Source organism: Kogia breviceps, chromosome 19, assembly GCF_026419965.1.
Source record: "Kogia breviceps isolate mKogBre1 chromosome 19, mKogBre1 haplotype 1, whole genome shotgun sequence".
Lineage (NCBI taxonomy): Eukaryota > Metazoa > Chordata > Mammalia > Artiodactyla > Physeteridae > Kogia > Kogia breviceps.
The window spans coordinates 16,792,813-16,809,197 of NC_081328.1; the positions used below are offsets into that span (position 1 = coordinate 16,792,813).

At 49.6% G+C, this 16,385-nt stretch overlaps 1 protein-coding gene and 1 long non-coding RNA gene across 2 annotated transcripts in view; both read right to left on the reverse strand.

Moving 5' to 3' along the window:
• The window catches only part of LOC131746514 (uncharacterized), a 28,773-nt gene extending 21,436 nt beyond the window's left edge, over positions 1-7,337 (reverse strand). The window contains exons 1-2 of the long non-coding RNA XR_010838163.1: positions 7,263-7,337; positions 5,505-5,764 (exon numbers count right to left, since the gene is read on the reverse strand). This is a non-coding gene — a long non-coding RNA (uncharacterized lncRNA). The remainder of the gene's footprint in view (positions 1-5,504; positions 5,765-7,262) is intronic.
• A 2,014-nt stretch (positions 7,338-9,351) lies between these two features.
• COPRS (coordinator of PRMT5 and differentiation stimulator) lies at positions 9,352-13,399 on the reverse strand. Its single transcript, XM_067021118.1, has 4 exons — positions 13,210-13,399; positions 11,006-11,072; positions 10,329-10,550; positions 9,352-9,777 (listed from the first exon to the last, which is right to left on the reverse strand). Exons 1-4 carry the CDS (start codon positions 13,306-13,308, stop codon positions 9,608-9,610), a joined length of 558 nt encoding a protein of 185 aa, XP_066877219.1. The 5' UTR covers positions 13,309-13,399; the 3' UTR covers positions 9,352-9,607.
• Positions 13,400-16,385: the final 2,986 nt, after the last annotated feature.

The following is a 16,385-nucleotide window of genomic DNA, read 5'->3' on the forward strand; positions in this document are numbered from 1 at the left end:
GAAACTAGGTCATGGTGATGGTTGCACAACACCGTGAGTGTACTAAATGCCACTGACTTGTATGCTTCGAAATGTTTAAGACGATAAATTTAAGTATTTTACTGCAATAAGATAAAAAACATAAAACTCACCTATGGTGTCATAAGTCGGGATAGTTGTTCTTTTGGGGTGTAGAGAGGGGTAAGTGATTGGGAGGAGGACAGGGCTTCTGAGGTACTGATAATTATTCCTTTTTTTTCGAAAACCTAGACGGTAGTTACGTGAGTGTGTTCATTTTGTAAAGATTCATTGAGCAAAAGAGACAAGTACAGGGGCTTCCCTGGTGGCGCAGTGGTTGAGAGTCCGCCTGCCGACGCAGGGGATACGGGTTTGTGCCCCGGTCCGGGAAGATCCCACATGCCGCGGAGCGGCTGAGCCCGTACACCACAACTACTGAGCCTGTGCCCTACAGCCCGCGAGCCACAACTGCTGAGCCCCCGCTCCACATGGCCGCTGAGCCTGCGCGTCCGGAGCCTGTGCCCCGCAACAGGAGAGGCCACAGCGGTGAGAGGTCCGCATACAACAACAAAAAAAAGAAAGAAAAAAAAAAAAGAGACAAGTACAGACAATTCTTGCAAGGTGTTTTGCTGCAGAGTAGGGCTGAGCAAGTGGGCAGGAGCTAGAGAGAGAAGTGGAATTACGGGAGGGTTGTTTTCAGGTGGGAGAAATGATAGTGGTAAGGAGGGCGAAATACATGATGTAGGAAAGGTAGGAGAGCATTGCTTAAGTGGTTCTGAGTACGGGAAAGGAGAGAAGATCTCATTCATGCACAGGGGTTCTGCAGTGAGCGCATGATAGAAACTAGTAACAAGCAGGAAGCTGATCTCAGGGGTGTCAACGCTGGGGGTTGGGGAGAGCAGTGGTGAGTCTGTAGAAGTTCACTCCCGGCCTCTTGGCAGGTTTACCGCCCCTCAATTTAGCAGCAAGCACTCTGAGACTCAGGGAGAAAAGAGGACTGCTCACCATCACGCTACGGGCCAGGAGTGGAACCCAGGTCTCCCCGAGGCCGCGCGCAGGACACCGCGCTGCCCACGTGCCTCCAGTCCCCCTTCCCACTGTTGAAAGGAGCGCTTCCTATCATTTGCCCTGAAACAACTTCTCAGAGTTTCAGGAGTACCCCCCCTAGACTTCTAAGGACTCTGGGATTTGAGGAACAAGTCTGGTCCGCCTTGTGGATATGCCTTATATCATATAAAGGACTTTAGTTCTGTCCCCTCCTCAGCCTCCATCTTCCCCGGCTGGAGAATTCTCACTGTGAAGTTTGCCCCGATGGTAAAAAGCCCTTCATCACTCCATTGTTTGGCCCCTTTCCAGTTCTATTACGTCTTCCTTGGAATGCAGAGGCCATAACAACAGAAACCACAGTGGCTTCCATTTTGAAGAGCCTTTCGCAGGGACAAGGGCCCCATTTATGCATTCAGACTGATGGTCAGGGAGCCTGTGGTCTGCCCAAGGTCACACAGAGTGTCAACAATAGAGCCCAGCAGAGGAGAATTCCAATTGCTGTGATCTCTCTCCACACCCAAATGCCTGCATGCAGGACTCCAAACGGGCACATGTATCAGTCAGGAGGCACTCAGCAGCAAGAGAAGGGGAAAAGTCATGTCAAAGCAATAAGGAGGATTTATTGAGTTACATAACTGGAAGTCCTAAAGCAGGCAGGCTTCCGGGGTTGGTCCACAGGGGCTCAATGATGTCATCATGGTCCCAATTTCATTGTCTTGCCACCCACAGAGGCTGTAGTGGGTTGAATGGCAGCCCCCCAAAAGACATGTCTCCCTCCTAATCCCTGGACCTGTGAATGTGACCTTATTTGGAAAAATGGTGTTTGTAGATGCAATTAAGTTAAGGATCTTGTGATGAGATCATCCTGGATAACCCAGGTAGGGCCCTAAATCCGATGACAAGTATCCTTACAAGAGACAGAAGAGAATAGGAGAGGCTTGTGAAGGCGAGGCAGTGCATGGGCTGAGCAGCTACAAGCCAAGGATTCCAGCAGCCACCGGAAGTTGAAGGGATTAAGGAACAGAATCCCCCCTAGAGCCTCTGGAGGGGGCACAGCCCTGCCAATAATTTGATTTTGAACTTCTGGACTCCAGAACTGCAAGAAAATAAGTTTCTGTTGTCTTAAGCCACCAAGTCATGGTTATTTGTTAAGCAGGCCTAGGAGACTCATACATTGGATGAGATATACAGGTCAACTTAGAGCTGACCCCCATACCCGACCCCTACCTCCAGGGGTGGGGTTAGCTTTCCCCAAGGTCCATGAGAGACACGAGAAAGGGGTGATCATCAAGAGGAGGGCAACAGATGTAAGGGAGGCAATCAGAGCGTCCACCCCACACACCATGTGCGAGAAGGTTCCATCTCCTGAGCGTCTGCCCTCCGAGCACAGGAAAGACAGAGAGGTGCCCTGGACGTGTGAGCTTCACAGGTGAAGTTCAAGGTGGAGGCCTACACAGCCCCAGGGAGTCCTCCAAACCCTGAGAGCAAAGTTGAACATCTGGAAGAGGGAGCACCTTCCTCTTAAAATACGGGAAGATCCCACATGCCGTGGAGCGGCCGGGCCCGTAAGCCATGGCCGCTGAGCCTTCGCGTCCGGAGCCTGTGCTCCGCAACGGGAGAGGTCACAGCGATGAGAGGCCAGTGTACCGCAAAAAAGAAAAAAAAAAAAAAAAAAAAAAACCGGCTGTGAAAGGTCTTATGAATCTAAAGATCATTCACTCATAGGAGACTGTTTCATCCACCTGGTTGCCCAAGCCAGGACAGACCTCAAGCTCATCCCAGACTCTTTCCTGTCTCTTGCTCTACCCTTACAGCCAATCGATCCCCACTTCTATAGACAGTCCCACTCTGTTCGTTCCCCTCCATCTCCATAGCTATCACCCTAGTTTAGGTCCCCATCCTCTCCTACCAGATTACAGCCCCCAGACTGTCCTCCCTGGCTTGAGTCTCACCCTCCTCCCACCAGTCTCCACCAGGAACTGGAAAGTTCTTCCGAAAGTGAAAATCTGCCCAGGACACGTTCCTGCTAAGAACCCTGAAAGCCCCTTGGCATAGCTTCCAAGGACTCTCGCTTACCTGACCATCCCTCACCATGTCCCCAAACACACAAGAACTTTCACACCCGGGGGCCTTTGCACACACAGTTCCCCCTGCCTGGGAGATCCCCCACCCCACTTCCTGGCCACGTCCTCCAGGGACTCAGCTTCTAGGCTGTCTGCTTTGAGGGGTCTCCTTGACCTCCCATCCCTTCTTCTGGGCTCCCACCATACCCTGGGCTTTTGTAGTTCCCCTGTGCTAACATAAGGGTCTATTTATGTGCCATCAACTTCCCCCTAGACTCTGAGCTCCCTGAAAGCAGGAACCGGGTCCATCCTGAGTACATAGTATATAGCAGGTGTTCAGAAATACATTGATGACTAAAGATCAAATCTACACAGCAAGCATATATTAAGCACTTACTATATGCCAGACTCTGAGGTAGGTGCTGGGATAGGGGAGAAGCAGATAACGATGACTCTTACCCTAAATTTCACAGTAACTTTTTCTGAGAAAACCCATCTGTAAAATCAGGAGTAAATCCTGCCATGAATTCACAGGTGAGCTTGCCAACCAGTAGGAAGCCCACCCACAGGAAGGTAACCCTGAGCAAGCTCAGCATCTCCTCCAGGGCCCCTCACCCTTCCCTCCCCGTGGGTCACGCAGGAGACAGAGCGGCGATGGGTCTTTACTGCCACCTGCTGGACGAATGGAATAACGCTACAGGCGGCAGCCAGGAGAAATCCAGGCGCCTGCCTTGAGTTGCCAAACACATGGCTCTGACATATATCTGCCACATTTGTTCAACAGCTAATGAGAAGCTGTCAGAAGAAATGGCTTTTGAAATCAAAATCACCTCACCAGAAAACGGTGGGGGGGGGGGAAGAGAAAGAACAAAAGGAAAGCCAGCTGTACCTTGCAATGGTCAGAATGTGGGAGCATGTCTCCCGGGGAAATTTCTCTCTCTGACTCAAAGGGGAGGACCGGAGAATCCTGTAAGATGGAGAGAAATATCTCCTTCTGAAACTGTGGCTGTGTTTTATTCCCCAGGTCCACAGCAAGCACAAATCCTGGTGGAACTCTCCAAACCTTGGTGCCCTGGAACCCAACTGAACTCTCCATCTACCCATCAGCACCTGCAGGATCTAGCTCAGTCCTGGAACCAGCACAACAGAAACTGCCGGAAGCTGGGAGGCTGTTCTTTCCAAAGGCCTTGGCTTTGCAGCCAGACTCGCTAAGTCAACAAAGTGGGAGCCAGCCATGCTGCTTGCCCTCCTGTTACACCCTCCAACTTCTCCTGGGCCTGCCACACTCATACACACGTGTGCACACTCACACAGAGTGCTCCAGATCCAGCATTCTGCTATTTGGGTGGGGAATCTGCTCTGGGAGAACTGGGAGGCAGAATCCAGATGGGCTATAGCCAGAGTATTGGGTTGTTTTTTGTGTTTTTTCCTCTTTCTCCATATTCCAACCATTTTGTGAAAAGCTGGGCCCAAGAATGCAAACTCCGGAAAACCAAGGGCAGTGCAGCGCCAAGATATTTACTTAGCCAGTGAGTGTGCTTCCGTCCCCCTGGAAGACAGTCTCAGATTTCCTCAGGGCACTGGAGCCTTGCAGAGTCCAGCCAGCTGCTTCTTTATATAAAGAGAATGGTCCCTGCAGCCTTCAGTCAACCCACCCAGTCACCCAGGCATCTGAGAGAAAGCTAGGGGAAGCACCTTCTACCATCCCCGCCCTGGGGTCTCAGGATGACCAAACTGTCCCCACTATAAATAGCACCAAACTAATTTAGGGGTGGGGTGAAAGGGTACATTCCCCCAGACCTTCCCAAAGAGAGGAAAGCTATAACAGACAGAAACATGCCGAGCCATCAAAAATACACAAAACTGGGACTTCCCTGGTGGCGCAGTTGTTAAGAATCTGCCTGCCAATGCTGGGGACGCGGGTTCGAGCCCTGGTCCGGGAAGGTCCCACATGCCGGGAAGCAAGGAAGCTCGTGAGCCACAGCTACTGAGCCCGTGTGCCACAACTACTGAAGTCCACGCGCCTAGAGCCCATGCTCCACAACAAGAGAACCCACCGCAATGAGAAGCCTGCGCACTGCAACGGAGAGAAGCCCCCGCTTGCCTCAGCTAAAGCCCATGTGCAGCAACAAAGACCCAATGCAGCCAAAAATAAAAATAAATAAAATTTTAAAACAAGAGTTCCCAGGAAACTTCCAATGCATTTGTAACTTAAAAAAATAATAATACACAAAACCACTTATACAAATTGTGAATGGCACAATTCTGTTTGTTCTGCCACAGTACAAAAATGGCAAGTTTTTCATCCAGATAGAAAATAAAAGCAAAAAAAAATTATCAGCACTTTGATATGAATCAACCCATGATGATACTTTCAATACGCCATTCTCTACCTACCTGATGGCCTGGTCCCCTGCCCCCAGCGGTAAGTCGTTCTCATCTAGGCTTCTGTTAACTCTGCATCTCCTGCATCTTGGGGGTTCAAGAAGCAAAACTGTCGTCTCTCTGACCATCCCAATTTCCGACCCCAAGCTTCCATTTGGGCCTTCTGGGCTTCTCACTTCCTCAAGCAGTGCATGACGTCATCCAAAATCCATCTTCACAGGTTCTCTGCATGCTCAAGGCCTGGGCACCTTTTGCCAGATGGTCCTGACCACCTAGAAGAACCAACATCTATCAGTCTCTGGGGACCTAACTCCCCAGAGAAGCAGGGCTTCTCTGCTTCTCAAGAAGCAGGGCTCATCAATCCATCTGCTCTTAGCGTCTCCAGATCTCTCTCTCTCTTCTCTCCATCTTCCCTTCTCATAGCCCAGGGAATTTTTTTTTTTTTTGGCCTGGGGAAAATTCTTTCTTCCCAAATGTCTACAAGATTCATAGTCTGTTGGCCCCAAACTCCCTTGCCTCCCTACCAAAAAAAAAATTTTTTTAATTTAAAAATCCCTTTTTGTAAAACCAAAACTAAAAAAAATGTCTTGGCTGTTTTCGACTCTGTCACATGCCTCCACTAAGGCAATGAGCCTGCTTGCATGGAGAGAGGGCAGGAGAGAAATGAGGGTATATCTGAAATGTCATCCAGCCACATGATAAACACGTTTTTCCTCTCTTTTCCATCACCCAAGATTTTTAAAGTGGTCAGCTGTGGTTTCTTTCCTGGTAAATGATATTGTCTGAAAGAGACGCCAGAATAAGAGTTTCTCTTCTGTCTCTCCAAACAGTCCCTTCATGCCTCTATTTCTCCACCAGCCTCTGCCCACTTCTGTCCCTTTCCCTGGTCCCTCCTTTTCTGTCCCATGGCTGCCTCTTCCAGCCTGGCTTGTGCATTCTGAGAGAAGCTGGCTGGAAGTCACCATTGCCCCCCAGCCAAGAGAAACAGTAGCACCAAAGGCTCAGGTGTATCCCCCAAAATGTGTTTGCCTGCAATGCCCTGTCCCCATCCCTGCACCTGCCCCAAGTCAATACATTCTCTGAGCACTTTTGATTCCCACATCCCCAAATACCTTTTCAGCCTGCATCTTACTTTGCCTCTCTCTAGAAGAGACGGCCACTCCCTCTTCCTTAAAACTCTCTTCTCCTTAGATTTGGCTTGAGTGGTGCCAGACTCACCTGGTTTTCCTCCTCCTTTGCCACAGCCTGCCCTTGGGATCCGATTCTTCCGTTTACCCTGTAATCGCTAACTCTCCCCAGGGCGCTGTCCTTGGCTCTCTTCTATTCCACAAGCCCTCGCTGAACAAGTTCAACCTCTCTCAACGCTGCAATGCCTGCCAAAACCTCAAAAATCCCCGAAACGGTCCCCTCTCCCTTCCCCTTCCACCTCCTCCCCCGCCCCGCCCCCTGATTCCAGACACATGTTTACAACGGCCTAGAAAAGGAAAAGCCAGAGAGAGGATAAGAGCGCGCTCATTTCCTACGTTGGAAAGAGTGTCAGGGCCACAGAGCAGACCACGACCACCAAATGGGTAGACTCCCAACTCCATACGAGAGACTTTTCCAACAAGTAGCACTAGCCGGCAATGAATGGGCTCCTTCTGAGGTAATTATTTTTTGGCCACGCCGTGCGGCATGCGGGATCTTAGTTCCCCAACCGGGGATCAAAACTGTGCCCCCTGCAATGGAAGCACGGAGTCATAACCACTGGACCTCCAGGGAAGACCCTACCTTGTGCTTTCACCAAACCAGCTTGGGGTGTTGTCAGCCGGGGCAAATACTGCACCATTACTGAAGAAGACTGAATTCGTGCCAGTATTTACTGAACGTTTTCATGCTGGGCTCCATGCTATGCAACAGGGATGCTGAGGAGTAAGATGTGGTCCTGCCTTCAAAGAGCACTCACCCTAAGGAGGGAGGTGGACCCGTAAGCCGGTGACTGCAGCAGACGGAGGCAAGTGTTGGGATATCTGTCAGAGAGAACGGGCAAGACTAGGCAGAGGAGGCAACTGTTTTAGGATAACAGCTTGTCTTTAAATACCTCATTGCCAAATCTATATTGAAATAACAAATATAAAAGCGAGCTGCCAACACCTCCACCGTCTAATCAAATTGTTTCCGTTTGTCCATATTAATCCTTGTCACTTACATATGCCATTTTTTCATGTTTCCAATATTATCAGAGTGGTTCTATAGTCTATATTTTCACTTATTATATCATTAGTATTTTTCCACCTCCCTTTCTTTTTCTTACTTGCATTTCACCCCCGCCTTCACCCCACTTCACTCCCCAGGCTGTGAACCAGTGTTCACAGCCTGGGAAGTCACCCATCTCCATCCTTCTCTGTTTGATCCATCCTAGGACGGGCACCAGAACAATACCTAAATCAGAACAATTGACTAGCCCCTGCCCCCTTTTTCTTGTCCTCCTGACACACACAACTTTTGGCTGTGAAAGCCATTCTAATGTCTTTAAATCTAAGGGACTATTGCTGGAAAGAACCGGGAGGAACTGCAAAGAGTAACTTCTGAAAAGCAGGAGAGCCTAAATTCACAACCGTTCCATGGATCCCAGCAGCGGCAGCTTGTAAATTTTCTTTGCTCAGCTAATCATGCACGTGTCCTTTCCTTACTCTTTCTTCCGTCCCTCCCTCTGACATACGTGTCATCTCCCCACCTCGTGACTTCTGCTTTTACTCGGTTTCAGCTGCCTCGTAATTGCACATGGGCCCACGTAGCCTGTCCATAACACCACCTTTCTATTTGGCAGCCCTGCCGCGCTCCTAAGCCCTCAGTGTTTCTTAGCTCAATTTCTCAAGTTCCTCTTTTCACGTCAGACACACTCATGGTCTAATCAGTCATGGCACTGGGAGGAGTAAAGCAAGAGTGGTGTGGGGATGTGGTCTACGACTGTCTCTCCAGCAAGGACAGCGCAAGGGACCATGTTTTCTCCCCAGGACAACCTTGGCCATGAGGGCTCCTCACAGCCGAAGCTACTGCCCTCCCTCATAAGGCGCTGCCTTATTCACACATTTTTATGGGGTCTCTGAAAAATAGCTTAAATGCTTAATTGCTCATTTAACTGCCGTGGATTTCAGGTCTGAAACTTTCTCTTGATTCAGCTTCGATACGGAGGCAGGGAGGTAAGAAGCAATCCCTAGCCTGCCCAAGAGGCAACGGTGACATGGTCTGGTGTGTCACAGACCTGCCGAGGTGTGACCCCCAGGTCCCACCTCCAGGCTCTCACACACACACACACACACACACACAGGCAACCATGGGAACAGACTTCAGAGTCATGTGAGGGTTCAGGTCACATTTCTGCCATTTCCTGGCTGTGTGATGTGGGAGAGGTCAAAACATTTTGAGCCTTATTCTCCTCTTCTCCCAAATGAGGTGAAAAAAAAATTTAAGTGACATGTAAGTAATTGTAAGGATTAAAAGGTTAAATGGAAAGTAGAGTGTAAAATCCTTTCGTGCCAATTGAGGACTATACAACTGCCGGTTTAATTAATTTGCCATTTCATTTTCCAGCCTACAGAAAGTCCTTGTTAACTAAGTCAGTGGTCAATTTTCCATCACCAGGAATAGCAGTCAGCTGCAAAGTCACCAGTGTCTCTGGGGTTCCAATCTCTGGTCAATAGGGCCAGATCTACAGAGGCAAAAACTAAAGTATCGTTTTCTTTCACAGAGTAGTTTCATCTCAGACAACATCAATCCTGAAAATGTTAAGTGAGGGGCTTTAAATGAAGGAGTGAGGCTTTGCTCAGAAGTATCTAATGAAAAAGGGGGGGAAAAAAAGTAGGCAAAAGCATACTGGTTTGTTTTTCTACTTTTATTTATAAAGAACACCATTCCTTCCCGACACAGACATAAACACTCACACGTTCCAAGGGGGAGCTTATTAAAAACAACAACGACAACAGAACTGGGGGACAGAGGACCTTATTTAACACCAGTCTGTGTGCCCGACTCGGGGATCACTGGGAATGTTTCCTCAGATATGACATCTCACCTCAAGGAAAGGAGACGTTGACCTGGAGGGCCCACCCACTCACCAGGCAAGCGCTATGCCCTCAGTCTTCGGCATCATCAAACTGTCCCGTTTCAAAGACCATCTTGGAATAATGGGGTATCAGTGGAGGTGGATGGTGCCAACTGGGGTCATAGATCATGTCTCCTTGCGGGGCACAGCACACCCAGGGTCTGACCTCTTGAGAAAGGCAACCCTGGATGTCGTCAGCATCTGCAGGCAGTTTTAAAAGACAGATTAAAGGAAGGAGGGAGAGTGAAAAGAGAGAGCCAAAAATGTCTAGGGGACAGACACTTGCACTGTCTTTGCTTAAACACATGCATGCACGCACACACAGACACACACACACACAGACACACACACACACACACACACACACACACTCCTCCTTTGGTGGAGAATCCCAAGCACCTTCATTCTGACACCACCCACATTCCTGCTTCTCAGACACCAGTTCCTAGCAGCGCAGAGGAAGCAACTGGTGAACGGAGCACTTCTGTCTGCAGCTGCTCGATTCCCACAAAGACATTTGGAGATAGTAACATTGTTTCAATGTTAAAACTGACCAATACATTATATAATAAAATGCAAAACTGGCACTTTTTTCCCCCCTTATGAAAGAGGAGCTGTCACAGAAATCTCAGACCTATGAGAGCTATCAGGCTAAGCTCATGGATGTGGGTCCCTCCTCCAAACTGTTTAGGGGTTAATGTGTAGAAGGGTCTCAGAAGCCTGACCTAGGACCCCCAAAACCCCACACCTACCATATGGATTCCCTTGATCTGCTTTCAACTCCAAGTCCCAGTCCTCGTTAAAAAGATCAGCAGCCTGTTCCCTGGGTGGACAGCCGGACACCCCTTCTGACAGCTCCCAGGGATTCGGTTCCCCATCAGAATCCTCGTCATCCACAGCAAAGCCTTCCTCTTCACAATGGCTGCCCTCACCATGGGCAAGACTATCATGAGGGATGCTCTGTGCTCCACTGGCTAAGAAATCGACAAAAGGAAGAAGGTCTTAAAATAACCGGCAGACCAGAGAGGGCCTAGCCGTGCACTCGGGAGATTTTTGTGCACTCGGGAGAGATTTTTGTGCACTCGGGAGATTTTTGTGCACTCGGGAGATTTTTTGGCAGACTTACTAAGAGGGCAGCAGTAACAAGTGTGCAGAGTTCCTCAGCCACCAGAGCGCTAATTTAAAAATTGTTGCTCTGTTTCCAGTTTTAGAAGTGGGGTTGATCATTTACTTTCATTAAGATGTTCTGCCTTAAATAAGGCGTTAATTACCAGCTCTTCTCATTCACGTGAGAAGGCAGGCACAGTTTATGTTTTCAGGTAGTTTAAATGCCACGGAGGCAAAGGGCCTCTGGCAGATGATAAGCTTTCACAATGCAGACCTCCTTGGTCTCTCCCAACACCCACCCCAAGCTCTGCTGCCTACTTGCCTAGTCGATCTGCGGCCTTCTCAGTCTCTCTCTCCTGACCGGAGTGGCCAGCGGGGGCAAAGGCAGCCTGCGGGAAGAAGAAAACAATTACCCAGGACTTGGATATCTCGGGTACGGCCAGTATTTCAGCCCCACACCCACCCTTCCATACCCTCCATTGTGAGGCTGGGGCAGGGACTCTGCCACCCACATTTCTGCTGTGCCCTGTTCGACTGGGCCTTGCTGCTTCCTCTTCCTGTCAGCATCACCCCTGCCAGCAGGATCGCCTGTCTTCCTAGAGTGGCCACTGAATCCAGTGTACAGTTTGCCAGCACGTGCAGAGCCAGCCTCCTCTAGAGCCCTGTCTTGAGCGGTCTCAGTCTCGGGCCCTCAGGACCCCTCCTCCAAGCTCGGAGACTCTAGCACTGGTCGGGACAGTGCCCCCTCCTCAGAGGTTGGAATTTCAGCTCCCTGCAAAGCCTCTCCTCTGAGCTTGTATATTTCAGTCATTCCAAACTCACCCCTTTGTTGCGTCAGCCCTACTTCCCCACAGTGGCTACCTCCCTGTTTTTAGCTTTTCAGTTACTTAACTTTTTGTCTAGTTAACAGCTCCTTTATCAAATTCTCTGCCTCCTGACTGACACGTGGGGACAACAGAGCTTTAGTTGTTGAAGGGAAATCATCTTCTCCCATAGCCACCCATACGCTTCTCTGCTCCCATCACTCAAAAGTTCCTGAAATCCTATCACCTGTTAAGACCTCTTTCTAAGTGGGATGAGAAATGTTCACAGCCTGCATGAGAAGACCTGATTTCAATCCCATTCATTCAGTGTGTACCCCTGGACACATCACTTCAGCCACCACACCTGGGTTTCCTTCTCTGGAAATTGCGGATGACTGTTCTGACCTTGCAGGAGGTTTATAATGAGATAACATTTATGAAAACACCGAGCACACAGCAGGAATATAACATCTGTTGAATTGAAATCCACCTCCTTCGCCCCTACATCTAAACTGCGTTTGGCACCTGCCCCAATTAGTTCATGATCTAGTCCTATCTGGATTTAATGAGTCAATTCCATCTCCTGTAGTCAGCGACAACTCCTGGTCACTCCTGCTGACCAGTAGTGGGACCTCTCATCTCTTCCACCGCAAGAGCTCCCTAACGGACTTCCCACTCACCCATCTTGCGCAGCCTTACACGCTTAATGACTCCTCTGATGAAAAACTCAACAGGCCTCCACTGCTGGAGCACAAAATTCGCCGTGGCATCCACACCTCTCCCTCACGCTCCATCAACCTGTGCAGCATCGTTCTCTCTCCCAGCTCCGGGGCCCAAGCTCCCAGCCATTTGCCCCACATTTCTTCCTCTCCACGCCTTTGCCGGGACCACCATCGTCTCATCTTGGAGAGAAAGCGCACAAACCTTCCTGCTCTGCTCTGACAAAATTAGTTTTATCCTACCTGCACCCCAAAATAATTTTCCTTATAAGCTTATCACTACATTTTTCATATTTTGGTTAAGATATATCTTTGATGATTAGACAGGCATTCCATTCCTCCATCCAATTAATGTGTGTCTACGGTGCCAGGCACTATGCTAAGCGCCGGGTTTACAGCACTAAACAGAGGGTTCCTACCCTCAAGGAGCTCACCCTCTAACACGGATTGCCGACTGTAAACAAGGGCAGATGACTGTAATAACGGTCGCTGAAAAGCCAGGAGCTGTCTGGCGCGCAAATGAAAACAAGTTTCTGGAAACCCTGCGTCAAACGCGGCCTTTTGGTTTCAGTGAAAAGGCGAGAGCGCATGAGACATCATCTGGTGCTCAGGCGGAGCTGAGCATCCCCACCGAGGGACACGGACCCTTCAGGGAAAGTCGCTTTCCTCGCTGCCTTCACCTGGCCCCAGCTCAGGCCCCCCAGTAACGGCTCCAACTCTGGGTCAGCAGCATCACCTCCCATTCAGCAAGGACGCACAGGCGCCCTGCGGCCGACAGCCAGCCCTCCCGGCCCGGCGCGCCCACCCACGTCCTCGGGGTGCCGCGCCCCACAGCCCGGCCGTTTCCAGCTCGGCCGCGCGCCCAAACGGCGGGGCTGCAGAAGGCGGGTCCGAGGCGCTTCCCCGGCTACCCGCGGCCCCCACCCAGCCCGCCCCGAGAGCCCCCCAACTTCCCGCCCCGGGCCGCGGGTGGTAGCCGCGCCCAGGCCCCGCGCCGCACTCACCCCCGGGCTGGGGGGCGCCTTCCGCGTGCTCAGCAGCGGCAGACCCGGCGGCGGCTCCGCCGCCCCCAGCGCCGGGGTCCCGGCGGTCTGAGAGTCCATGCCCCACCGCCCGCAGCTCGGCGCCCAAGACGCCGCTCGGCCACGTGACACGCCGGCCTGGCTGCCAGCCGGAGGATACGCCGCGGAGGGCCAATCAGCCGGGGGTGCTCCCGGCCGGGGGGCGGGGCGCGGGGGTCACGAGGAAGCCGGGGCCGGGGCAAGGGGCGGGACGGAGCACTGGGCGGAGCGCGCCCGACTGCGAAAGCCCCACTCCCTACCTACCGGTCCCGGAATCTGATTTTTGTAGCTCTTGACGATGCAGATCCCAGGGCTAGACGACTAGCTGGGTCTGGAATGCCAAGTGTTATCCCTATCCCACCACACTGCGCATGCCTCCGCTTCAAAAACTGTTAGAATAGTTGATTACCCGCGTCTACCTGATAGTGTATAAAACTCAGCTCTCAAAACTTTTCATGCAACTGTAGCTCTAACCCCATTTCATTCTTTTCTCTAAACAGGTTTCTCTAGAACTCGGTCTGGAATTAGACTATAACTCACCCACAAATGGATGCGACAACTCAGGAGCCCAGTGATTCCCCATCTTGAGTTAATGTCAGTTCTTAAAGTTAACCCATTAGTAACCAGGTTGGATGATCATAACAAACTCTTCAAACATTCCAGACACCCTATAGGCTATGACAATTGGTCATACTAACCCTAAACATTCTGTGCTTGGCCGGTACAGTCTCACCTGGGCGCCGATACTAGCAGAGGTTAGGCAGTGCCTGGGCTGGGGATAAACCAAACTCTAAATTAGACAGCTTTCCCTGCCCTTCCCTGCACTGTCTGAAGTCCAATAACAAATCTGCTCAAGGTGCGATAATCATGTTAACCTTTAAATACCAGAAAAGCTGGAAGCTGGGAGTCCTTGCTCACCAGGCCACCTTATAACAATCTGAGACATTAGCCTATTCATTCATCTCCCTCAGAGTGTGTTTATAGATACACATTTGAAAAAATTTAGCCTAACAGTTCATACATTTTTTTCTCTAAGTAGACTTTCCTACAAGGAAGAGAATGTGACCAATCAATGTGTGTTCTGTTCTGACCCATGAGTTAGTTTCCCCAAATCTAATTGGATCTAGGTCAAGTGTCCAATAGAACCTTATTTGATGGTGGAAATAAAAGTTCTGTTATCTGTGATATTCAGTATGGTAACCATGAGGCTGGTTGAACGCTTGAAAATGTGGCCAGTGTAAACAAGAAACTGAATTATCTAATTTCAATACATTTAAGTTCCCACACGTGGCTGGAAGCCACCCTAAGTGCAGCTCGGGTCAACTGGCTACATGCATTTTCATTACCTGCAATGGTTGAGAACCGGGTACAGGGTGTGATGACCCCAGGGTGACCAACCTTCATAGCCTTGCTTTAAGGAAGAGGTCCCCAACCCCCGGGGCCACGGACCAGTATCAGTCCGTGGCCTGTTAGGAACCGGGCCACACAGCAGGAGATGAGCAGCGGGCCAGCCAGCGAGGCTTCACCTGTGTTTACAGCTGCTCCGCATTGCTCGCATTACCGCCTGCGCTCCACCTCCTGCCAGATCAGCAGCGGCATTAGATCCTCATAGGAACCTACTGTGAATTGCGCATGCGAGGGATCTAGGCTGTGCTCTCCTTATGAGAATCCAATGCCTGATGATCTGAGGTGGAGCTGAGGCGGTGATGCTAGCGCTGGCCAGCGGCTGCAAATACGATTATCATTAGCAGAAAGGTTTGACTGCACAGAGACCGTAATAAATCAGTTGCTTGCAGGCTCATATCAAAACCCTATCAGTGAGTGGCAAGTGACAAGCTGCATCTTACGGAGTAGACTGGACACAGGCCACACACTTCACGTGTCACTGTCTCCCATCACCCCCTGATGGGACCATCTAGTTATAGGAAAACAAGCTCAGGGATCCCGCTGACTCGGCATTATGGTAAGTTGTATAATTATTTCATTATATATTACAATGTAATAATAATAGAAATAAAGTGCACAATAAATGTAATGTGCTTGAATCATTTCCAAACCACCCCCCCCAACCCCCGTCCATGGAAGAACTGTCTTCCACAAAACCGGTCCCTGGTGCCAAAGAGGCTGGGGACTGCTGCTTTAAGGAATCACCCACCACCCTCTTTACTCTCATCTCTTAAGTGCAACATGTATCTCTTTCCTAAAATAAAAAAGCCCTTTAAGGATTTAAATGTTGAACTTCCTGGGACTTAACAGAGCGGAGAAAGAGGAGATTTTTCTTATTTTAAAACAAATGACACACAAACACCATTTTGGGTACAAAAGCTCATAATAAAGATGCCCTAAAATAGACTCTAATATTCATAGGAATTTAATATATAATAAAGGTAGTATTACATGTCAGCAGAGACAAAAATGGCTACAAATGGTGTTGTGGAAAATTTAGTTAACTGCATGGGGGAAAAAATACTGAGTTGTCCTCAGCAAGAGGCAGGATTTTCAACAATAGAAATCATACATACAAAACCTCTGGACCTCAAAAAACACCACACACAAAAAAAGCTGGGGGCAAATTATTTGCAAAAAAGAAGAGACGAACTAAAGATTGCTATTCTTAGTACATAAAAAACTCTTATAAATTAGTAAAAAAAAAGGTCAAAAAATAGTCAATGGGCTTCCCTGGTGGCGCAGTGGTTGAGAATCCGCCTGCCGATGCAGGGGACACAGGTTCGTGCCCCGGTCTGGGAAGATCCCATATGCCGCGGAGTGGCTGGGCCCGTAAGCCATGGCCGCTGAGCCTGCGCGTCCGGAGCCTGTGCTCCGCAACGGGAAAGACCGCCAACAGTGAGAGGCCCACGTACCGCAAAAAAAAAAAGCAAACATGAAAAGACATGAGAGCCAGGAAAAATGCATTGACTGCACTGATATCAAAGAAATGCACATTAAAACAAAGATATATCACTTTTCACCTATTAAAATGGTAAAAATAGAAATATAATACCCACAGTGCTTGAAAGTATTTTCATACATTGCAAATTGGCAATACTTATCAATATTCTTTAAAACAGTTATATCCTTTAATACAGTAATTCTACTGTCAGATGTCAGTCTCCTAAAGA